The following is a 26,553-nucleotide window of genomic DNA, read 5'->3' as shown; positions in this document are numbered from 1 at the left end:
ATGGCTTTCTGAAAAAATCAGTGTAAGTTCCAATTTACATAAATCTGAATGACAGGCACTAAATACACTATGTGTAAATAGAAATTATGTAATTAAGCAATAAGATAAGGTAAACGCAATTGTCATTTTATCAAATAATCAATATTATAAATTGTGCATGGTACATTTTCTAGATGCTAAAGTATAAACAGTGGCGTTTCCTCAAACTTTTCAGGAAGCTGCTGTTACATTGAGATATCTGCCAGAAGAATAAACTAGTTTGTGACAATTTTCTTCTGAAAAATTAAGAACCTGGTACTATTACAGCAACCACTTGTCCATACCTTTCCTTGCCTTCCAAAAATTGCATAAGGATTATTTTAATCCTCCTGGAAATTGTTTCTGGTTGTGCTGGATTTTAAGAAAATACAAAAAGGTAATCAATGCCGACCAACACAGACGAGTAGTTAAAACTCCTAGATTAACTATGGACTCTAAGGAGTCACTGCAATAATCAGTGAATTTTACTTATGAGGACGATATGTATTTTGCAACAGTAGCTGCTTAACTTCTTCAGTACTATTAACCACAATGTTAATGTTAATGGTCTTATATCATGTTGCTTCAACTTTTACATATATTTTATGGCTGATAAAATTTTGTTGATATAATAATTTTTTGTTTGATGGTAAATTATATCAATAAACTGCAGTGGGGCATGCTTTGCAGCCATGTGCACATTTATTTATGGGATATTTTAAAAATAAAGTGATATTTGCTATGTATTTTTTGTGACAAAGTATTATAGTATTTTAGGTTTAATAATGATTTAATTATTTTATGTGGTGATGAAAGACAGACTTTATTAGCTTCATTAATGACTTACACTATAAAAGTGCTGGTTTTAAATTTGCTTATGATGATTATGACTGATAGTACATATTTATACTTATGCCGTTAAGTGTGTAAATGATATGGGGACTAAACTATACAAAAAATGTAGTGCTCTGGTGGCTTATTTGCATGGAAGTAATCACCTTCTTGACTACATGTTAATCTCTCTACCATTGGGTGAGTTTATAAATGCCTGTACAGTTTGCAGTCAGTGAGCTGATGTTCATGGGGAAGCTAATTCTCCTTTTAATACTTTAATTTTATTTATTCATATATTTATTTATTTATTTATTGTAGATAGAAAATGCCAGAAATACAGAATGCATATTAGAAAAACTGTGGTTAAACTGCACTTTAACTTTTATTAGTAGGAATTAGTGTAAATACCATGGAAATAAAATAAAAGTAAATTACCATAAGATAGTAATAATAATAATAATAATAATAATAATAATAATAATATTTTGTAACTGAATACGTTTCAAGTTTGGTTATTAGTTTATTTAAGTTCTGGAATACCTTGGAATTATGCTATGTTGTCAACTACTATTTTGGATAAACTTAGTATTTTTCAGTCAATCAAAGGATGTTACAAAAGACTGGGAAGGGAGAGACTGGAAAAGCAACTTGCAAGAAAATAATGAGAGGACATTTGCATAGGTATTTTTATACCCCAATCACATGTCAAACAATTTTTACTTCTGTAGATAGCAAATGGAGGTGTGATGGGGAAGAAAGAGGTAACTGGGAACACATTTTGGGGAGTGTAATGAGTTAGCAAACTTTAGAAATTCTCTACAGAGTACTGTCAGAAATATTGGGAGATCAAATGGCTGTAACTATGGAAATTATTCTTTTGACATAGGATTCGGGACATGAATTGTGTAGGCATAGTAAGGCCTTGTTACGTTTAATTATGTTGGCTTCCAAAAAGCAAGTCTAAATCAACTGTATTTGAAGTATCATATATTGTAAAAGAGATAAAATAAGTGGAAGAGGCATCTTTAGAAAAATGAAGGAGCAAACTACATAGAAATAGAGACTGTGTGAACAGTACATGCAGAATAATGTTGAGGAGGAGGAGTGAGGTTTAAGGGAAGACAGGAACTGAGCAATTCATGTAATATTGGAATGATGATAATTATAAAGAAAGAAAAATATGTGATGTATAATGTATGTAAATGGAAAAATGTAATTTTTTTCTTTACTATGGATGTATGTTTGCTAATATCTTAAGTGATGTTAATAAAAGTGTTAAAAAACAACATTTTTGTATATGAGGGGCCTAAATTGTGCTGATTATTTGGTATACAATAATTGGTAAGCCTGAGTTGGTTCCATGTGGATGTTCTAATATATACATTTTTTCAACACTACACAAAATTTATTTTCTTAAACTAAATGGGAAAGGTTGTTTTAACTGAATTTTCAAAAGTGTGGTGTATGTTATGAGGAGTGATTCTCATTTGTACTGCATAGGTGAATTCACAAGGATTTTTAAGTTGAAAATTTAGGATCATTTGAACAATATAAAGTATGATAAAAATCTTAAGTCCAATTGCTGGGTATTTTGTAAGTATACCTAATAAGAATACATATGGGTTTACATGTATAATTCTGGACACTTGTTTGTGATTACAGAATGGATAATCCACTGGCCTTTCTTTTAACATGTGAATAAGCTACATTGATTTTAAAACGTAATGCTTTAAAACCTTATGGGCTTAAGCAGGAGTTAGATTTGACATTTTAATTATATTAAATTCACCGGCTGATTAATGTCTTTGTTGATTTGTGATTAATACTTTTGTTTATTTCTGCTGGTTGTAGTACATGTTGCTACTCCTAAAAGATCTGTGGTCAAGGAGTTGGCAGGAATTATTTGTTATGCATCAATGTAATTTCCATCTACCGATTTGTTGTTTGTCTATAAGATTACAGCTTCAACTTCTTTTATACTGTTATACAATCAAATGCCTTCTCTAACTCTTATAAAACCCATAGAGGAAATTATTGGAAATCTCCTGTGACTTCTCCAATATCTCCAGTAGGCAAAGTGTTGACCCACTGTTCTATGGCCAGCTCAGAAACTATACTTGTGAAACAAAACCTACTGGACATCTGTTATCTGTTATCTACCCTCCTCTATGCATCCCCGATACTAACCAATCTTCGCAAAACTGACCTAAAAAAACCTGAATCTTGTTATAACAAGAAAGATAAATAAAAAACACAGGTATCGGAGCAACACAAGGCTGTCAGGGTCCAAAATCATCCAATCCACGATTAAATAGTTCAGTCCACAATGAAACAGTTTATTCTAAGACCATAAAAATGACTAAGGTAAGCGCTTTCATCCAACAGGGCTTCATCAGACCATATACAGCCACATAACAAACACTCTCTTTTATAGTAAAAGGCGCAAAACCAAAGCCAATTAACAAACGTAAAGACACAGGCATATCTACAAATAATAAACATCTCCGATCTGAAACTCTGATGTTTAACAATTGAATAGAAACATATATACTAAATACAAATATATATATATATATATATATATATATATATATATATATATATATATATATATATGGGTACACTTCACATAATCGAATTACTGAAATCTCGAATTTCGTATGGTCGAGACCATATGATCGAGATTTCAGTAAATTGAATATGTGTAGTGTTGAAAAATAAAAGTTTACTTACCTTAATACATTGCGTACACACAGAGGCAAGGATTCTTGTACGCTCTGTGTGTACGTAATGTTTTTTTTTTGTGTGGTGTTGACAGGAAATGAGAAATCTCCCGTTTTGCACTTCCGCATACAGCGCAAGACGGGAGATTTCCCATTTCCCCACTGTAGCGCGATCTTGGAGTTGGTATATTTAAGAAGGGGTGTTAGCACAGCCCCCATAAGTGCAGGGGTGAAGCCCCCTGCAAAAGCGAAGTTTGTCTTTTTTTTTTTTTTGGTTTCATTTCAGAAGTTCGAGTTTACAAAACTTGATGTTTTGGTTTAGATTTTGTAAATTCGAGCTTCTGAAGTGAATCCATATAGATATATATATATATATATATATATATATATATATATATATATAAAATATAAAAATATATATATATATATATATATATATATATATATATATATGTGTTTGTCTAAAAATTTCATAAAAATACATATCTAAACATAAAAATATAACAAAATATAACTTATTTCAACCTCTACCTAAGCCCTCTTTTGTTTGTTATGTAGCTGTATATGGTCTGATGAAGACCTGTTGGGTGAAAGCACTTACCTTAGTCATTTTTATGGTCTCCGAATAAACTGTTTCATTGTGGACTTAACTATTTCATCGTAGATTGGATGAGTTTGGACCCTGACAACCTTGTGTTGCTCCAATACCTGTGTTTTTTATTTATCTTTATTGTTGGATTGCTTGTGGTATTCAGAGCATTCATCCCCTGTGAGTTTATACTTCTTGGTTTTATTACTTGTTATAACAAGGTTGCTAAATTTGCTACTGAGACCCTGCATGGGACTCATCACTGCATAGCTCTCAAACAACTTGACTGGCAAGCTAATAAAGTAACTGAAACTCAATCAACTGTCATTAGCACACAAGCTATATTACTACCCAAAAAAAAACCCAGCACTCCAGAATATAATTACTCCTTATACCACAAAAGAACTTTAAGATCTAGTGCCCAAAACCACCTAGACATCATCAAACATAATGAGGCAGGGAAATCTCTCTTCATCTATTCCATTTCCAAAGCTTGGAATGGTTTACCTTGCAACATAACCTCCATTAGTTCTTCCACTCAATTCATAAAGCTCCTCAGAGCACATTATATGAATACCTGGCTATGCTCCTGTGACTCTCCAGGTTAAATGATTACAGAACAACCTAATACCCATCTAGTCTAAATAGCTAGGTAATCCATCTACCACACTGGGAAAGTATTCTCATCTGGGTGTGTTTGTTGTAAGGAATGCATGTTTTTTAGTATGCACTGTGGGAAACTCAATAGAAACATATACCCCTATTATATTTACTAGCTATGAGTGAAATCTCTCTCATCTTTTTGTTATATGTAATCTTAGGCCATTACTATGTATTAGCTGACATGCAAAACAATGTATTCTGTTATATGTTATATTACGCCGTTCACTATCTATTACTAGATATCCAGTGTTTAAATGTTGTTTGAGACATCCTTTTTGATTTTTGATTTGTTTTATCTATTTTTTATGTATTTTTAAATATTTTGATGTATTTTTTATCTGGAGCTTTTCTTCCCGGGCCTCCGCTGAAAATGGACCTGTGTCCAGTCAGACATTCCCAGTAGACAAATATAAAATAAAGAAAATAAATAAATACATTTCTTCTCTGCCATCCTGGCATGCTTGCCCTGGAAGCCCGAAGAATGGGATACGTCTGCAAAAGGAATGAAACTCCCTGTTCCTCATTTTGAAAAATGGAATAGACCATAACCCTATGTGCCTGTCCAGAGGTGCTGGCTCAGCCTTCCAAGTAGCACTGGTTTGGCATAATAACCTCAACAATGGATGGTGGGCTGGTGACAAAATCCTTTTGGCCACAATTCTGCCTAAAGGCACAGACATACAGTATTTGAACAGGTCATCACATGTAGTCAGGCTAAATGAAAATGTAGAATATGACTGTCTTTGCATTCCTTTAGATTACTGATATGTTGCATCACAATGAGTGTTACATGCAGTAGCATTAATGACCAATAGTGTAAGTGGAAGGGAGAAGCATTGAGATTTGGATAATTGCACTGAATTACTGTTAGTGGTAGTAAGTACTGTAAGCATTGAAACCATCAGACACACGTTTCTTAGAAGTAGTAAAAGGCTGTGCTCTTTCAGATAGAGAAAGTAGTGCGCATTATTTATAGCAATCGAAGAGGGTCATGCATACCAAAACTATAGTCATAAAATGTATTAGAGAATCCCCTTATAAGTCATTAATATACATCTACAACATATGGGTATGCATTTGAGTTTAATTCAAGTTAAGATAAAAATGAACATTGTATGACAGAGCCATAGGCTAAGTAAACGAAGACAGAACACTCAATAGTTACAGTTCTAAAAATGAGAGGGTTAAGAAACAGCATTACATATAAGGCATCACTTTAGTTATAAATGCTACAATAAGCTCAAGCAGCATTAGAGAGGATATGCCAAAGGGGAATGTATAGAAAATGCTTTCAAATGATCTATGTATTGTACGGTTAGGCAGTGTCACTTGGGAGAAATTTATGAAGGTGGAATCTATGGACTAAAGCATATAATTGCTTATTTACTATGATCCTTACCATCTTTATAGATCACAATTATCACAGAATTTTTAGTAGAAAGACTAATATTCGTACAGAAGAGACTCATGCAGAGGAGTTTAACTAGTGCTCACTTAATTAGGAAGAATGTGGACTTGTATAGTTCTAGTGAAAATTGATTAACATTGGAAGCTTGCCCAGTAGGCAACAAAAGAAAGGGATACTCGACTTCCTGATTCATTTTCAGGGCATGTAAACAGGTGATGGTGTTAACATACAGCAAAGACAGTTCTAAATAATTCAAAACGTGTATTATAGAGGCTAAGTGGTCAACAACCTTTGTACTTGCGAGTCACAGAATATGTCTTTTATGAAATGTATGATAATGTTTTTGAATGTGTTCTGGATTACATACAAGTGTGGCCTTTGTGATATTTAATCATATGGATGTTCTGTTTCAACTTTTTTAAAACACAAGCCAGAAATTTCCCATTGCAGTTCTTGGAAGTGAGTGACTGAAAGGAGGCCATCTCTAAGAATAAAAGTGTTTCTTGCTTTTTTTATCTAAAACTGTTTCAGTTTTTATTTGCATATAATTCTGAGGGATATTCTTACTAGGTCACGTACATGCCATTCATGTTTAAGGGAGCATAAACTGCTTTCTCCTCAAACCCCCTAATTACTGTGTCCTTTTCTTGCAAATCAGTGCTTTAAATTTGACAAATTAGTGTGGTGCAGAGGTTAGCATTGTCACCTCACAGCAAGAGGTTCTCCTGTTCGATTCTCGGCTGGAGTGCCTTCTGTGTGGAGTCTGCATGTCCTCCCCGAGGTCGAGTGATGTTATAGACATGCAGGTAGGTGCGAGCATGAATGGGCATGCCTTCATTGAAGGTTGGGCATCAGGCTGGCAACTCGGCACCGTAAAAATCCACTGCCAATCATGAGCAGAACAGAGTTCTGCTGTGGCGGCCCCTAACTGGGTAAAGCCGTAAGTCTTTGGGCGGCCACAGTGGTGCAGTGGTTAGCATTGCCACCTCACAGCAAAAGGTTCTCAGGTTCGATGCTGGGCTGCCTTCTGTGTGGAGTCTGCATGTCCTCCCTGTGGTCACGTGGGTTTCCTCCAGGTGCTCCGGTTTCCTCCTACATCCCAAAGACATGCTGTAGGTGGTTTGGACACTCTAAATTGGCCCTAGGTGTGAGTGTGTGCATGTGTGTGTGCCTTTTCTGGAAGGTTGGGCACTGGGCTGGCAACTCAACATCATAAAATTCCACTGCCAATCGTGAGTGGACAGGTGATCCACTGTGGCAACCCCTAACCGAGAAAAGCCAGAAGAAGAAGAAGTGTTTGACCTTCTGTTTAACGCTTTCCCAACAAAGGAAATTTGGTCGAGAATCTATCAAATTCAAAAATAAATAATTAGCAATGGAGTTTCGATACCTGTGAACTGTCTTAGAATCCCAAAAGTAATAGGTCAACTCTCCATGTTTTCACAGGTTTGACCTTGAGTGATTTGTGACAGACGAGTACCAGTAAGAGTGAAAGGGAAAGTCTACAAGAGGGTAATGAGAACAGCTATGTTATACGGGTTGGAGACAGTGGCATTGAAAAAAAGGCAGGAGTCAGAGCTTGACATGGCAGAGTTGAAGATGTTAAGATTTGCACTGGGTGTAATGAGTATGGACAGGATTAGGAATAAGTATATTAGAGGGTCAGCCCAGGTTGGAAGGTTTGGAGACAAAGCCAGAGAGGCAAGATTACATTGGTTTGGACAGGTGCTAAGGAGGGATGCAGAGTATATTGGGAAAAAGATGCTAAGGATGAAGCTGCTAGGTAACAGGAAAAGAGGAAGGCCTAAGATAAGGTTTATGGATGTGGTGAGAGAGGACATGCAGGCGGTTGGTGTGACAGAGCAAGATGCAGAGGACAGGAAGAAATGGAAACAGTTGATCTGCTGTGGCAACTGTGGCGACCCCTAACGGGAGAAGCCGAAAGATGAAGAAGAAGACCTTATTTACCATAGTAAAGGAAAATGTAACTGCCTTGCGGTCTTTGAGGGGACAGGGAGAAATATATTTTATAAAAATGTTGCAGGTGGGTCCCTGACGTTAAAAGTAGTCTGTTCTGCTGCAGCTTTGTGAAGATGGTATTATATAGCTATATTCTGCTCTTCATGATTTTAAAATGTCAGCTGTAGCCAGACTTATATAACTAATCCATCCACCCATCCATCCATCCATCCATCCATCCATCCATCCATCCATCCATCCACCTTCTGGTAACACACTTTTTCCTTTACAATGCCATAGTACCATCACATATTAGCAACTAGTTGGTACAAGACATTAAAACCTGGGCTTAACAGGGTGCCAGTGCTTGACAGAATGTACACCCTCACTTATTCACACACTACATGCCCAAATTCAGGCAATTTGGAGCAGTCTGAATCACTTATATAGCCTTGGAAGGTTGGTGGAAGCCAAAGTACTTAGAGAAAACTGACATGGATACAAGTATGATATGTTGATTCTGTGCAAATGGCATAACTTCTGAGAATAAAACCAATGAACTTCTTGCTGTTAGGCATTTCCTGACAAAACATTGGGCACTAATACGTTTTTTTCTCCTGATGGAACAGAGCTATCCACAATGTATTATTCATGTAATATAGCAATACATTTCCCGATAATAATCTGAAAATTATCTTTATTAAACTGTTCCAGACTGAAGAAAAAATTAAAAAGAAGAGGGTCCATCAAAACTGGGACCTTAAAGACATTAAAAACAGTGTCCCCTTTGTGTGACAGTGTCTGCCAGGAATCACCACTATTCTTTATTCACCAAATAGCTAGGATAAGAGCAGCTTATCATGGCATGAAGTAACTCTCCTAGCCTCTGCTTTGATGAAGCTGCCATACTTAAGGTATGCTCACTCTACCAAACATTAGATGCACAAACATCTATATTTCTTAGTAATTTCAGCATCATGTCATTTAATAAACTAACTCTTGTCTCTGATAGCTGAATTTACACCATGAGGCTGACTACACAAGTCTCATTAAAAGAAGGACTGAACAAATATGCCATAGTTTCAAAGCAAAACACAAGCAAATTATGAAGACCTCTGAAAAATCAATAGGGATAGGATGAGAATTTTGCTGTCAAAGAAACAGTAAAATCCAATACATGCACAAACAGTGAAAATGCTGGAACAGAAATGTTTAATAAAGGTTGAACATAATACTATCTATAAAGTTATGAGGAAGAGCCTTTTGCCCCACAACTAGAGTATAGAACCCCCTATTGACTGAAAAGGATGTTGCTGAGCATGGCAAAGTACATATTTTTAATAGCCCTTTTAGGGTTCAAGGCCTAAGGAATATGAAACTAACCGTAAAGTGTAGGAACTGTGATCTTTATTCATGTGGCTAACTCTATTTATTTCTACATAATTGACAGATATGTCTCCAGTACTTTGTGGGGGTTACTTTTCCATTTATTGCCATTACTTGATTGTTTTATTGGATTTGCCAACATTTGTCAATAATTTATAAAGGTTTAGCCCCTAGATCCAAGGTAACTGCCACTTCTCCATGGAAGGCTATAACGTTGTGTCACTGATGTTCATTACTGCATCCTTGCATTGGGTATGAGAAAACTGGGTATGAGAAATTCACCTATTCTCATTTGGCACCTAAAAGAAATATCTGGCAGCCAGTTTTCATGGCCTTTCAGATAGACTATCCTGACCATGATGGATTTTCTAAACTCTTATAGGGCTGAGAACATTCCATGACTCCATGTAATCTGGTTTGCTAAGCTGTGAATTTACCATGGCCTATAATGAGTATGGAACGGGTCATGCCAGTAGTCCGATTGTCATTGCAAACATGTCAAACTTGTGGCAATTTCAGAGTTTTTTTAGCAATAAGGTGCTTCTGCAAAAAAACAAAAAAAACTTTAGCATTCAGTCAGGTGACTCAACAGCAGGAGCTGGATCTTGTCTCTTTATTAGTAGTATAACAAGATATGTGAAGACGAATATAATCCCAGTCTTAAAACGAAGCTGTGTAATATTTGCAAAGGGTCTTCATTTACTGGTATGATTAAAATGCTGAATGATGAGCTCTCCGGGGTGTTGATTCTTGTCACACATTAGTACCAGCTACCTACTGGCTGAGAAATAAATCCAAAGCACATTTTTGCCATCACTGATGACCACCCACCTGTGACAGCAGTGCCCCTGTCAGTTTTTCAAATCATCTATTTTACTTTGTAATTCTATAAAGGCATCTAACTGATATATGACAATAGCTTGAGCATCACACAACTGTCTGTCCTGAAATGAAACCATGGACTCAATAGAGGTGAATATTTCAGTGACACTCGGTCTGGCAGTTGGCATAGTGGTTAAATTTGTGAGCTACACTTCCTGTAGTGCAGGGTTTGATGCCCTCATTTGCCTACTGTGTGATGCTGAGCAAGTCCCATAACTACACACTGCTCTTAGATTGCCCATGAAAGGGGACTGTACCCCCAGTGGGCATAACTGCTAAACAACTAGGATTATTATTGTTATTATTTATTAGTAAAGGCAAGGTCAGCTAACTCTTACCATGTTACTCAAAAATTTGAAATCGAATTAGGCAACTAGTTCAACTACAGGTCAAAAGACAGTACGTTTTTTGACATGCTTCTCTGGAGGCCACATCTCACTTTTCCTCAGAGGATTCATATTATTGGTCAGTCATCACATTATTTGTTTCAGAACAATTTACACATGAACACCACCCCACATATTAATCACTGTGAAGCCAGTTCAGGGAAGAAAGAACAATTTTATGCTAGCTAACATAAATTACAATTCTTCTCTACCATGGAACTGTTGTTGGCACCCCAACAAGGAATATGTTTTAACCAGTAACATTCACAGCTACTATAGAACTGTTTTCATTTCTATATTTTTTAGTGACCATTAGCGTTTTATTATTTTATTTTAAAACAATAAATAAAGACTACTACTGATGGATATATCCGTTACTGTATAAAATCACAAGTTCTGTTTTTGGTACCTTTAGATGCAGTGATACAGGCTATAATTCAGTTTATGCCCATATGGCTGTCAATAGAATGTAAATGTACTTACTTCTTCTATATTCTGAGTAGATTTACCTGTAATTCTTGGTAGCTATACATTAAGTAATCCATTAAATACATCATATGTGTGAATGAAAGAAATAAAAGGAGCCTTCCATTTCTGAAATGACATTTGTAAAATTAGTTTTCTGACATCCCAGTACAGCAGGACAAGGGCACCTATTCCAGGCTATCTTTATATATGATGACAGAGAAAATATTGGCCATATTACCACATTACCACTTGTTTGTGCAGATGGAATTTACAGTTCCTAGGCAGCAATGTTCATGTACTTAGAGCTGTGACATTGGTATCATACATTTATGAACAGAAAGTGCACAGGATGTAACACATAATGAAAGTGTTGCATATTCTGTATTATACCTCATTCTCTTTCATTGTGCAATTAAAAAAATGGCCTAGATCTGTATTTCAATAGCATTACAGCTTATTATAAGATTTTGCTCTAATGAAGATTTTTCCTCCTCTTCTCTAACCACCAAGAGCATCCGCAATTCCAGCAAATCAATTTGTTCTCCTCATCTCCCTAGATGTGAGCTAACACATCACCCCATGCAGTGTACTCCAAGATAGTATTTGGATTGTAGCACCTTGTCTAATGGTCTGTTGCAGAAAAAGTCAGCTCCTGGCAGGTGTCATTTGTAGGAAGGAAGTGTTTTCTGTTTCTTAGGTCTAAACCACTCGCTGATATGTATATTCAAGTGAACAAGGCCAGATACTCCCTCATTCTGTTTGCATGTTTTAACACTCATGCTCGAAAAGCTATTGCATTCATGCTGCAATATACTGGACTGCCTCCCTCGTCAACCTCTCAGGATGGGCAAAGTGACAGGCATTGCTCTTTCCCACTTTCCATCACCAATTCCTCCATCACAAAGATTGCTAGTCTATCGAATGCTTTACAATTCACTCTATGCCATGCAGCCAACTCTATGCCATGCAGCCAACTCTTCTGGAAACTTCTTGTGCTGCCTTGTATTCATGCATAAGCTCAAATCATTACTTCACTAAGTGTTTCACTGGTGGGAATTATACAAATAAATAACATTTCAAACAGATCATCCATTAGCGCGGGGTGAGAGGGGAAACAGCCCCAAGCAAAAAGTATTGGGGGGGGTCATCAACCAATCCTGATCACACTTTAATGTAATACCAGCTTTTAAAAGCCGGTATTGCATTTGCTATCAAACATGATGACTGTAGCGCTGTGTGTGGTCTAAACTGTAACAACTGTTTACTACATTGTACAGTTTAGACCAGTTTGCTCGACTTTAAAGGAAAAAAAAATAACTAAAACCTGAGTGCTGTACACTCTGTGCAGAAAAGTATAAACTGTAGGAACTGTTTGCAAAAGAAATGCTATTTTGTTTTTTTTTTTTTGTTATTTAAACTAAAATATGAAAGTGGAATTGCTCCAGGCAGGCAGGTATACACTGTAGCAACTGTTTACTACATTTGTAGCATGCAGTTTGCTACAGTTTAAAAATAAATGTTTTTTTAAACTAAAATATGAGTGCTGAACTGCGATTTTTTCTTTTTCTTTTTTTTTTTTTTTTACTGGGGGTAGAGCATAGATCCAACTGTAATAAAGCCAACTGTAATAAGCCAGTCAGTTATGGATTATTAAATTGAAGTGTTTTTTGTTTTGTTTTTTTGCTCTTCACTTGAAGAGGTTTGGGGTGCTGGCTCATAGCACTGGTCCAGGACACTATCTGAACTAGCTACAATGCTGCCAAAGAATAGTGTCACATTGCTAATTATGTCTGCCCTCTTCATAAAATGTAAATCAGTACTATCCATAACTAGGAACTTATTTGCACAAGAAATCTGAGCAGCATCAATAATGCCCCAAATCAGTGGCAATTTCAATGAAATTATATAATACGGTCTAATAAATTAAGTCCAAAATGCTTGTCCTGTTATTAGCACTATCAAAAACCATGTAAGATCAGAGTCTTTGACAAATATATAGCTGCATCATTTGGTTATTTGCTTAAGTAAATGTCGATGTTACAAATATAATACTATACAACTTAGATTATGAGTAATATGAAAATGGGAAACATTAATTCTCACCACCAGGTGATGAAATTGTCAGGCCAGATAACAAAATAATAGGGTAGTTTGCCAAGGATGGATGTTTTAACTAATCCAACTTGTGGATGTTTCCTACTAACACAATAAATGCAAACTCAGTTGAATAAGTGAAAGCACAATGTGCTAAATTTGAGTTTCACAGTATGTCTCTAAGTCCAGTGAATGTCATTCATTGTCTTACCGAAAGCTGTACAACTATAAACCTTCTCCACTTATAAAAAACATATTATCACTGTACTACATATCCATTTAAAGCAACACTGTCAATGTAGTGGACTACTTACAGAATGCTTTATAAAATCTATAAAAAAACAGTGAGAGATACAGACAAATGCAGGTTCTGTAGTACAGAAATAAAAACATTTGCACACCTTGTGGCTGGCTGTGATATGTTTACATCTCATTGTCCATACATTTGTAAACACTAATGTGCAAAGGGTGGAACATTATGCAGTTCTGCAAACATACAGTATAAATGACACTGAAACTGTAAAAGCAATGAGCGCAACAGGTCATGCAGTAAGAAGCAATAACACATTAGAAGCAAAAAAATTGGGCATGTAATCAAAGGAAAAAAAGACAAATATAGCACTGATTATTGAAATAGACATGACTACTCACTATAGCACAATGTGTGCTGAGAACTGAAAAATTCTAAAATATCTAGACATACAAATGGAAACTAGAGAAATGGATAACACAGACATACAGATTATTCTATTAGAACTGGCAGGAAAGTGTCTACTACACAAGAATTCTCAGGCTTACTTAAGTATACTACCAATGCAGGAGACATCGTATGAACTACAGAAGGAGGCAAACCTGGCTAAATTCTAAGGACTGCAAATAACACTCGGCAAACACACGTACACACAAAAAAATTAAGTAAATAGATAATAAATAAAATACTGATTTCCAGAACTTTAACTGTGGTCTGCTCTGAATTAGGAATGGGATGCATTTCTGTTATGGTACTAAAAATCTTAAACATCTAAAGAAACTAAAACTGTGAGAAATGACATAAGATAATGCAAATCAATCATTAATATGAGCTGCAATAATAATGGTATGTTTGCATCTAACCTGAATCTGCATTTTTCATACCCAATGTCAAACCTTAAAAAATATCTTTTTCCAGTCACCTATAATCACAATGGGCCTGATAGTGCCATTCATGTATAACAGCAGGATGTGAGCGCTACAACACTGATAAGATATCACAGGTTCTCACTGCACTAAACTACAAGTACCACCAATCTGACACACTGTGATTCTAATTTTTTTTCTGTGAATGAATTGCATGCTGTATGCAAAGTATCGTGCTCTGTAATCCAGCACAGAGATGGCAGTCACAGCCATACAGATGCTCAAAGAAAAGAAACTAGATGAGTGGGTGAGTATCCTCAAACTTACTCTGGGATTGATCATCATGGCCTTCCTGGATAAAGGAAGTGAGAGGGAATGATCATTAGACTCAGTGGTACTAGGGCATCTATAAATCTATAACAGCCAAGAGCTCAGTAAAAAAGCAGGTTATGACCCTGTGCTGGCATCATTTAGAGATCATTTAGAGATTTAAAGTGACATTTTTTCACTTACTCTCAGAAACTGAATGAAATTTAATCTACCAATTTAATGACTTCTTTTAAAAAAAAAATGTTTTTTTTGATAAGTAGTGGTTCCATGACTTCATTTGCAACAAAGTACCATTTAAACCTGAAATTCACATTTACACTATTTTAAAATACTAATAAACATTCAACATCTGCATTAACTAATTTACTCATAACAAGCCACAGTTAAAATTTTAAGCTCACAATAGTTGCAATGTCATGCACATCTTGTATTTAACTCAGATTAAGGAATACTTCAAATCTCAGTCTGATCATTCATACAAGACAAAAATAAAACTATGATAAATTGACATTTGCTGCAATGGCATCTAGGTCTTCTGCTTTCTTCACAATGAGCAACAAATAAAAGCGCAATCAAATAAATATTAGAGATATAGGAGGAAAAGAAAACAATAAAAGCAACTAAAACCCTACTTATCAAACATTGACCTTAGATTTACCATACTCTGCTTTAAACCTAATCATCTACTTAATCTTTCTGCAGCACATAAACAACTGATTTGATGAATCCTCAAATCTCCTCATTTCTGCAGCATGGATAGATTATATTATCACTTCATTTGGACCACACTAACAGTAAAATACAAACGTGTGAAGGTGACTCAGAAGTATTTTAAATGAAGCAAATGTTATTCGGTAGTCCCCAGCAACCTGCAACCTTGTACTCCTCAATAATGCACAGTGCATTGGACCCCCCTTTTATGTGTTCTTGCTGTATGCACAATCAACAAATAAAACCAATCAAACAAACATGGCAGTGCAGATGCGCAGACTCAATGATGTACAGAATAGACTCCATTGTGTTTTGAAGTCAATAAATATTATAAATAGCAAACATCAGCTATTGTTAAACAGCACTGAATACAAACTCACAAATGAAAGTTTTGAGCCATTTTGTCCATTTAATTATATATCAGAATTCATCACAGCAACAAATCAACAAATATTACTACAGTACGTCATCGAATGATTATTCAAGTACAATCCAGTGTGCTTTAGTTTGCAAAACACGTACTAGGAAACTACTCTGTCTCACAAATTATGCGTGCCACTTTAATAGCATCCACTTTTTGAATTCTATGCCAGGAACAGTGGCAAACTAAATCCACAGGAACATTAATTAGGCCATTAATTCAAGAAACATTTTTGTGTCAAAATAATAACAAAAATTTAGACAAAATGATGCCTCATGTAGTTCATTTTCTAAACATAATAATATCTTCCAAAGTAAACAGTAGTGGGTGACACAGGGCCATAAACGGGCAATGAAGAACTCTGCCTGGGCACAGTGAACTCAGAATGCCACTGTATGGTGTAAAATTGCCAAATACCTTCTCCAGCTTCTCTTCTTCTAATTGGTTGCAACATCTGTTTTTTTTCTTACTTAATTAAATTTAAATCACAATTAGGAGTAATCTCTTACCTGCAAATGGGGCCGGAGCATCTTTGTCCAGTGCAACTAAAGGTGGGTCCAGAAGAACGGTGTCATTGTTTTCAGTAATCATTCCATGATATGAAGTCTCAATCCATGGTTTGTGTTTGTTCACTGGAAGGAAAAAAGTAACATTTTAACTAAATATTTCACATTTAAATAACAATATCTACACACACACACACACACACACACACACACACAGATATATATATATATATATATATATATATATATATGGGTCTACTGCAAATGGGCAAATTCCCACAATCTCGAACATTATATCATCGACCCCATATGATCGAGTTTGTGAAAGCTCGACCGGACAGCATGGAGATCTGCATACAGTGCATAACAGGAATATTTCCCGTTACTGCATTGTAGTGCGTTCTTGGAGTTGGTATATTTAAGTAGGGGGGGTGTGGGGGGTGCAGGGTGGCTTGCCCCCCTGCAAAATACTGATTTTATCAGTATTTCTTTAGTTTTTTTCTAGTTTGGAAAACCAGCTTTTGTGATAATGCACTTTCGCGGTAGTGCAGTTTCGCTCTTATGGGTGTCGATGTTGCTTGTTCAAGATTTTGGGATTTTGAGCACGCAACATAGACCCATATATACATATGCACTACTCACACCCCCTGCAACTTAAATATACTAACTCTAAGATCACGCTACAGTGCAGAGAACGGTAATGCAGATCGCTATGCAGTGCAAAATGCCCCCCCAAAAAACATGTTTTATTTGTTTTTTTTTTTTTTTTGTTTTTTTTTTTTTTAATTTTTCTTAATTTCGAGATTACAAGATCTTGGGATTGTAAGTTCGATATATTGAACTTCGGGATTTTGTAATTTTGAAATTAAGAAGTGGACCAATATATAGATATAGGTATAGATATAGATAGATAGATATAGAACTTTATGCTATGAAAGGAAGAAACAAAGTTTTTGCCAACAGGTGTTTAAAAACCTTGTCATGCATACTAGACAGCAATGTTTGAGCTATGTACCCGCATATCATCCCAGCAAACACTTGACATGTTTTGGTATTTCTAGTCACTTAGTGTTTATTTGATTTCAGTCATTTTAACTACTAATTTTAAACAACTGCTTTGCAAACATGCAATACAATAATGCAACAAACTCAGCAATGTACTATATAACTTTAATAAAACAAAACTAAAGAAGCAAAGCTTTCAGGTTCACATCAAACCCTTCCTGAGTGCAAAGTAAAAGCATTCGGTCAAACCATAATTATATATAAATTTCTTTAAAAGAAGTAATTTCAAACACATCTGCTTGTTTGAAATTACTTCTTTTAATGAAATTTGTATCTATTTCTTTAAAAACACTGAGTGATCTTGTTAAGTGTTAATCTAATTCTATTGGCTGTGCCACTATATTAGCATGTATTTAATGTTTTTACTTTGCAGTGAGGAAGGATTTGGTGTGAACTTGAAAGCATTGCTTCTTTCATTTTGTTTTATTAAAGTTATATAGTATCTTGCTGACTTTGTTCCTTTATATACAGTTTTTCGTACAAAGTTTTGCTTAACTGTGGCTCTTATTTTTATTAATACAATAATGCACTCATCAATCAATTTGCAATTTTTTTTTTTTTTGCAAATTCTGAATAAGCTGCTGTTTAGTGTCCCAGGTGCTTGAAAACCATTATCTTAAAGCTAGAGACTCATAAATATTGTAGCTTGCATGGGCTACTACACATTTACAAACTCACCTACCTGTCTGTGTGAGGCGTGGTATTGGTGGGGAGAGCATGGAGCTGCTGCACCTTGCAAAAATGCAGTTGCTGAGTTTAAGCAGGGTAAATGCAGCAGCTGTGGGGAGGGGAGTGAGAGAAAGAGAGAAGAGACATTAGCATTTGAAGTAGAGATTGGGAATGGGATTTGTATCTGGGGTGGTTCAGAGTTAGGGAGTAGAGGAGTTTTTATGTTAGGAAGTGAATGGCGACTTTAGGTATAGGGATGGGGAGAGTACTAAATGATCAATGACTTTAGGGAGAGACAGCAGGGGTGAAGAGCTGTGGTTAGGGTTAAAGTCTGGTGGGGGGTGGATTTAGAATTATAGTTAGGGCTCTTGTAGGATTATGCAGATTAGCAGGGTTCAGTTCTAGGAGAGCTAAGCAATTAACTATGGTTTGGCTAGTGGGAGCTTAGGCCTTTGCCATTTTAGTAGATGGCAGTGAGCAAGTGTATTGTAAGCTACTATCACATTAACAACTGCCATAGTTCTGTGCTTCTAACTTTTTTTTTTTTGTTAAGTGACTCTTGGACAGCCAAGCTGTTTTAATGATGCCAGTGCTGGTTACAAATGGGTGGCACAGTGATGCAGTGGTTTGCATTGTCACCTCACAGCAAGAGGTTCACCGGTTAGATTCTCAGCTAGGTGGCTTCTGTGCGGAGTCTACATTTCCTCCCTGTGTTCATGTGGGTTTCATCCAGGTGCTCCGGTTTCCACCCACATTCCAAAGACATGCTGCAGAAGGATTGGACATTCTAAATTGGTCCCAGGTTTGAGTGCTGTGCATGTGTGTGCTGGTTAGATTCTCAGCTGGGTGGCTTCTCTGTGGAGTCTGCATGTCCTCCCTGTGTTCATGTGGGTTTCCTCCAGGTGCTCCTGTTTCCTCTCACATTCTGAAGACATGCTGCAGTAGGATTGGACATTCTAAATTGGCCCTAGGTGTAAGTGTTGTGAATGTGTGTGCCTTCTGAGGAAGGTTGGGTGTCAGGCTGACAACTCAACACCATAAAAACTCTATTGCCACTCGTTCTGTGGACCAATGATCTGCTGTGGTGACCCCTAATGGGAACAGCCAAAAGCAGAAGTGCTGGGTACAAATATTACAGCTTGACATCAGGTTTGGTAGCTTCAGAACTGGTTTATTTTAGGGCTATAGAGGGCAATGCATAATTAGCTTTAACCAAATGTTTTCAGCAGCTGTACTACAGAACTAAGAAATTATTTCATACATACTGATTATGTCTAACACACCAGAATAAAATACTTTTGCATGGAATTATGTTAATTTTACAGAAAATGTTTATCATGAACTATAAACTCTAATATAAAACCAAACAGTCCGTTATAGCAACAGAATAGCTCACTCAGCCACATCTCTCTTGTTATATTTTTATGTTTTCTGCACAGGGACCTGCATTACTTTTAAAGAAGCAACATGTATTTTGTCAGAATTCATTTCATGCTTTGTTTTTAAGTATGCCTTATGATAGCATATGGAAAATGCAAAATATTACTACTGTTGTTCATAAATATCAAAATATAAAAATTGACTTAGCCTGATAACTACCTGTTCCCTTTCTAAGAGGAGGCATTATTTTGGAGTGCAAATTTATATGTTGTGCTGAATAGGGATATGGTCTTCCTTACTGGGGTGCACAAAATTTGTTATTCTTTTACTTTTTGAATAAAATCTGTTTTTATAATTCTACATCTTGTAATTAGTAATGTTTTACAATACAGTGTTCTACTCTAGAACTTTAAAAATAATGGACATCTTAATGACACATTAATCAATTTGTCAATAAACAACCTACAGTGCATCTCATTTTACTTATCCAACTGTTATGATCCAGAATACTACAGCTAGTAGGTACAATAAAAAGCACTTTGCAATATTAAAAAAACTACAACAACTGCATAAGGCTCTCACCATTACAGTCTTTGATGACACAATTCAAGCCACAGTAGTATGACAACTTGACTTCTGTTCAATACTGAATTTCAAGCAGTTGCAGGCAGGGTTTCCAAAGGCGAGAACAATATCTGACTCACATTCCTAGTCAACTGGCATCTGATAATGCATACCTCATATAAAAACAAACTCACCCCACTTCATCTTCTGATAGCGAGAAAATTACAGCAAAACATTATGTAATAAAATGGATATCATTACAAAAGAATATCCAAATCCAAGAGGGACAATGAGAAAATGACTGGTTAACTCCTGAACTAAAATCTTTATTACAACTTAGAGATGATGTATGACAGAAAAGGAAAACTGATCCAGCTTACACCATTAGAAATCATTATACTCAACTTAGAAACCTGTCTAAGGCTATTATATAGCACAAATGCTAACTCATGAAAAAAATACAAAGCCCTCTAACTCCTCCAAACAATTCTGGGAAGGGATCCCTCAGATAACTGGAAGGCAATTACAAACAAATCAACAAAACAAACTCTTACCCTCCAGTTTCTGTCAGAATTTGCCAGTTTTCCTAGACTCATAATCATTATCATCCCAAAAGCTTCCATGATCACTCCAGAAAGAAGTCTCGACATTCCCCTTTTTTACTTAATACACATCAGAGCAAAATCCTGGAAAAAAAATCTGTCTCTGCAGACTAATCTGAATCTTAACTAACCTCAGGAAACTTATAAAAATAATCCACGAAAATTGACCAAATACATACATGTTTACAAACTTCTCTCTCATAAATAACATGACTTTTGGTGAAACTATAGTACCAAATGATCCTGTGGACTGCTAGAATCTTATCTCATTGTTGCCATCTTCATATACCTTACCAATGCCTTTGATCTAGTGGATGACGAGGTCTAGTGAAACTTTTCAGTCAGGATGTCATTATGACAGACCAACTTATGGTTACATTAATATGCACACACACCATTTTTTTTCATTCCGCCAGTTTACACAAAGTCTTCTAAATGCAATATTTTCCTTATAACAATAATTCTGAAAACTTCCATTTCTTTAGACTTTTGTGTATAGTTTATATCATGCTAATTTTATGATTCATGTAAGTCATCAGGACATCAGCATAATACTGCATATACACAGAGTGATGGAGTTCTGACTGTAACCAATGCAAACTGGGAGTGATTACTGGCCCTGAGTCTGGAGAAGCCTGGCAATGACAAAGAGGAATAAAAGGGTGTGTCCCACTAGCTTCTTCTGCATAGGATGGGATGCAGTGTCTCAGTCTTATTTTGACAGTGGGCAACAGGGGAAAACAACACCCATGTTCAAGTACATGGAGCCATATCTGCTTGCAGGCTACATCTCTTGCAGAACTACTGGGCATCCAATGCAGTCACCACAGTGCAAGCTCCCTTTCTTTCACAATCTGAGCATGTGCAGTAGCATGATAGGACATACAAACATTGATGACCCACCCTGATGCCTACCTAAGTTATAATCTCTCCCTACTAACCTTCACTCTGCTGATAGAGAAGGAATGGATTGACTGGTCTTGAAGTAGCTGATGGTAGGCAGACAATGGAGTAAACTCTGGTAAAAAAAAAAAACATAATGGGGCGGCGCAGTGGTGCAGCGGTTAATGCTGTCGCCTCACAGCAAGAGGTTCTCTGGTTCGATTCTCGGCTGGGATGCCTTCTGTGTGGAGTTTGCATGTTCTCCCTGTATTCGCATGGGTTTCCTCCGGGTACTCCAGTTTCCTCCTACATTCTAAAGACATGCTTCTGGAGCATTTCTCCCCGGGCCTCTTCTGAAAACAGGATCTGTGGAACCTAGTCGGACTTTCCCGGTCAACAAATGTTAAATAAATAAAATAAAAATAATTCTGAATATGGGATGTGATCAATTATCTGTGTAAGGGGAGAGCAACCTCACCCATCCTAATAGCTAGTCCTCTGTCACTGCCCTCAAAGGCTGCATCAGTTTACTTTGACAGCACAGTTTACTATATTCAGTATTTAGTCAGCATAAGTTGTAAATAAAAAGCCTTCCTCCTCAATCATCATTTAGTTCACCCCCATACTCACCATGTACTATTTCTTTATGAGTTAAAATGCATTGTTTTGCACTCTTTGCTATTCTAACTAAGGTATAATCTATGTGTTCATTCTTCTAATCTTATCCATCCAGAAATATGTATTCCAAACTACTTCTCCTGTCCCCAAAGCATGAGCGGTGGTTTTCCCAGTCTCATCCAGGGAAATCACATGACGCGGTGTGCCACCAAGTACATGCATTCATTTCCATTCCTTCACTCTTGCCAATCTGTGCCTGGGGGAGGAGTGTCAGGGCCACTAATCAAACCCCAGTTACCTGGGCTGCAGTCAAGATCCCACTCTCTGTGCTACAGAGACAGGTGGAAGCTCATTTAGCTACAGAAAATGCATGGAGATGTCTATGTAGCAATCAGTCCAGTCCCACTTCCTCACTGAACTTTAGGCTGTGAAGCTTTAAAACCATATTATTTATATTAACCTTTCCATCTATTTAAATGGTAAACTGCTAGCTTTTCATTTCTCAAAAAAGTTATCTGTCTTCTAGGTACTATTTTGAGGAAAAATATTGTGTGTGTGGGTGTGTGTGTGTGTGTGTGTGTGTGTGTGTGTGTGTGTGTGTGTGTGTGTGTGTGTGTGTGTGTGTGTGTGCGTGTGTGTGTGTGTGTGTGTGTGTGTGGGCAGAATGGGGATCTTCAGCTGTGTTTTTATGAAGGAGAATTGCACATACTAACATGTAGTACTTATAAACATATGGTATTAAACAGGGAGATCAGTGGAGATCTACATTTTGGTACTTGAGATTGCAAGCCCCAAAATTTTAAATGATTACCCTGTATAACTTGGAACAGTCATACCTTGAGCATCAACATCTAGTTTCTAGGTCTCCAGACCATCAGAAATATCAGTGCTGCCATTGTCAAAGTGAGTAGAATACTGATATATTGTCTTCTCCGGGTTCAAAAACATTCAGTTCCCTCTGAATGCTGGCTTGCATCCACTCCACTATATCCATATTTCTTTTTTTCAGCCATTAAGACGTAATGTCTAGGTCTCTGTAATGGTAACAATATCATCTCAGTGAGTCTCAAGCACAGCATTAAACTGGAACATTCTCTCCTTCAAGCTCTTAATGTTCCATTCAGGAATTCATTACAAATGCTAGGCCGTGTCCTTTTCACCACACCTCACATCAATGTTCCCCATTACCTTACTACCCGCTTGACAAATGTATGAACCTTAATGACTTTGATATGACTAATATCATCTCTTTTAACAAGCTGCTGTTTGTCTCATTAACAATTTTTTTGACAATAATGATAATTCTTTCATCTGTCAATTGCTTCTTTTGCTGATACGGTTTCTAGTGGAAGCCATTCCTGTTTATTCCCCTTTACTTTATAATTCCCTGTCTGTTTCACTGTGTTATATGTATTTCAATAGTATATAAGTAATGTGTGCTTCTGTATTATCCCTATCATATCACTAACCTGCCACTTTGGTGGTATAAAAGAATAAAGCCCTGACTATGGCCCAGGCAACCCATGTTCAGTTAGTGAGACAGCGGGTTGGGGAGGGAGGGATGTAAAGTGGTTGCCTCCTGAGTCAATCCTTGGTGGAGACCAGGGGCATCACATCATAAGGTGGTGTAATCCAATGAGGAGGAGGATGGACATGGCTAAGATGCTGCAGAGGTAGGATGTTATACTACAATGTCATTACACATCTGCCTCCTTGGCCATTACCACATGCACAGAAGGGGAGAGGAGAAATGGGTATGTCATATGAAAAAAAATGGCTAACAGAATGACAGCAGAGAGCATTCCCCAGGATGCCCTTAAGATTTACCTGCCCCCAGCAGAAATCAGTGATAGACCAGGGATAAACTGAAGTAGCTGGCAGACCCAGTGAAGGAAGGGGACACTTTGATAACTGCTTAGATGAAGGAAGGAAACTCCCAAAATAAATTTCATCCCTGCCCTATATACTTGTCTTGCAGCTTGCATATCCCTTTCAATTTCACAGACGTACATCTAAAAATGTGTTAATTTTTGTGTGCTTTTTCAAAACAAATACATAAATAAACAAAAAAATATATATTGAGCTTATTTAAATAATGTTTTGATGAATTTAATTTGACTTCATTAGTTTGAATTTCAATGACCCATTACATAATTTCCAGGAGGTTCTATGCTGGGAAGGGTAAAATCAACCCACATTGCCATATGGGTAACTAGATAACATTACATTTTGCAATTTGGTTATAGTTGCATACTCAAATGTATTTTATTTAGGATATTTATTTGTAATTACTAATGATGAGTGCATTGTATTTCCCTCTTTCTAGTTAATTATCTATACTTGGATGGATTTTCACGACTGGATTAAAGTCATTGAAATGCAGTCAACTTCATTATATTTCTTCATACTAAAATGATTATACTGTAGTAATTGTCTAAGGATTTTGAAAAGCACATGTTTTCCTAGAATCTATACCAACTATACTTCAAAAACTGAAGAAAGAACAGCAAAGTATTCAAAGTAAGACTATTTAGTTAATCAAATAAATCTTAATTGGCCTATTTAAATAATTCCTAATTGGTCTCTTGCAAAACATTCATTAGTTTTAACAACTTTGACTACATCAACATCAATAACTATTTGAAGCCTTTCATATGGGGAAACGCTCATATCAGTTGTAGTCCAAAATGCATTTTTAAAGATAAGGTTATTCAAAACGTCAATCAAACACAAATAACGAACATGTTCAAGAAAAAGAATGCAAGGCCTGCCTCTTATAATAGTATACAATTCTTTCAAAGAATGTTCTGGGAATGTGTCATGTTATCAGCAACGCTCAGTTTTTCTACAGGCAGTCAGCCAGGCCTTCTTTGTTATTTAGGTTTCTAAAAAAAGTCTTTTAAAAAGACCTTTTATGAGATTTCATGACTTTGTTCTTCCTTTCTTTTTTTCTTTCATTCTGACTGATTAATCAAGGTTCATAAAACTGTCCTTAAAAATATATGGATGGCTGGTCAAGTGCATAACAACGCAGCAATGCTCCTTTGTGTGACTGACTTTTGGAAGAACAAGGTTCACCTGTCAGAAGTGATTACACAGGAGTGTTTTAATCTGTTGAAAGAGGCAGCATTATTCAAACCCTCATTGTCCGGAAAAGGCAGTGGCATTTCTGTACAGTAATCAAATGCAAGTGAACATATCAGCTGTGTAAGCAGGTCTGAATATTTCTCATCATACTATGAATTCCATTCTTCATGACTGTTCTGCCATTCACCACTTCACTATATAATCTGATCAGATAAGTGAAGTTAAATGTAAACACCTACAAAATTGTCTCAGTTACAAAAATCAACTCACTATTATGTGCTGCCTTCTAACATATGGCAACTATAACATGGTGTTTTGCTATATTAGCAGATGTGAATATATTCTGAACTGACAAGAATCTTCATTAAAAAAAGACACACATACACACAGACACACAGATATGTGCACACACACGCAAATATATATATATATATATATATATATATATATATATCTATATATATACATATATATATATATATATATATATATATATATATATATATATATATATATATATATATATATATATAAATTTAGAAGGACACACAGGCTGTAAACAGACTCCTCTTCTTCTTCTCTTTCAGCTGTTCCCATTAGGGGTCGCCACAGCGGATCATCTGTTTCCATTTCTTCCTGTCCTCTGCATATTGCTCTGTCACACCAACCGCCTGCATGTCCTATCTCACCTCACCCATAAACCTTACCTTAGGCGTTCTTCTTTTCCTCTTACCTGGCAGCTCCATCCTTAGCATCCTTTTCCCAATATACCCATCATCCCTCCTCAGCACATGTCTAAACAAACGCAATCTCGCTTCTCTGACTTTGTCTCCAAACCATCCAACCTGAGCTGACCCTCTGATATAATGATTCCTAATCCTGTCCATCCTTGTCACACCCAGTGTAAATCTAAACATCTTTAACTCTGCCACATCCAGCTCTGACTCCTGCCTTTTCGTCAGTGCCACCATCTCCAACCCATACAACATAGCTGGTCTCACTACCCTCTTGTAGACCTTCCCTTTCACTCTTACTGGTACCCGTGTGTCACAAATCACTATTGACACTCTACTCCACCCATTCCACCCTGCCTGTACTCTCTTCTTCACCCCTCTTCCACACTCATCATTACTCTGAACTGTTGATCCCAAGTACTTAAACTCATCCACCTTCGCCACCTCTACTCCCTGCA

The 26,553-nt window shown here is 36.5% G+C and overlaps 1 protein-coding gene across 1 annotated transcript in view; it reads right to left on the bottom strand.

Moving 5' to 3' along the window:
• LOC122801175 (calsyntenin-2-like) overlaps nucleotides 1-26,553 on the bottom strand; it is a 2,452,991-nt gene that overhangs the window by 1,120,313 nt on the left and 1,306,125 nt on the right. The window contains exon 3 of the mRNA XM_044070739.1: nucleotides 16,498-16,620. Within this exon, the coding sequence (XP_043926674.1) occupies nucleotides 16,498-16,620 (123 nt within the window). The remainder of the gene's footprint in view (nucleotides 1-16,497; nucleotides 16,621-26,553) is intronic.

Source organism: Protopterus annectens, chromosome 4.part1 (genome assembly GCF_019279795.1).
Source record: "Protopterus annectens isolate FY-2018-M chromosome 4.part1, PAN1.0, whole genome shotgun sequence".
Taxonomy (NCBI): domain Eukaryota; kingdom Metazoa; phylum Chordata; order Ceratodontiformes; family Protopteridae; genus Protopterus; species Protopterus annectens.
Note: the sequence above shows the minus strand (reverse complement) of the source record. Positions and strands in the feature narration are given on the sequence as shown.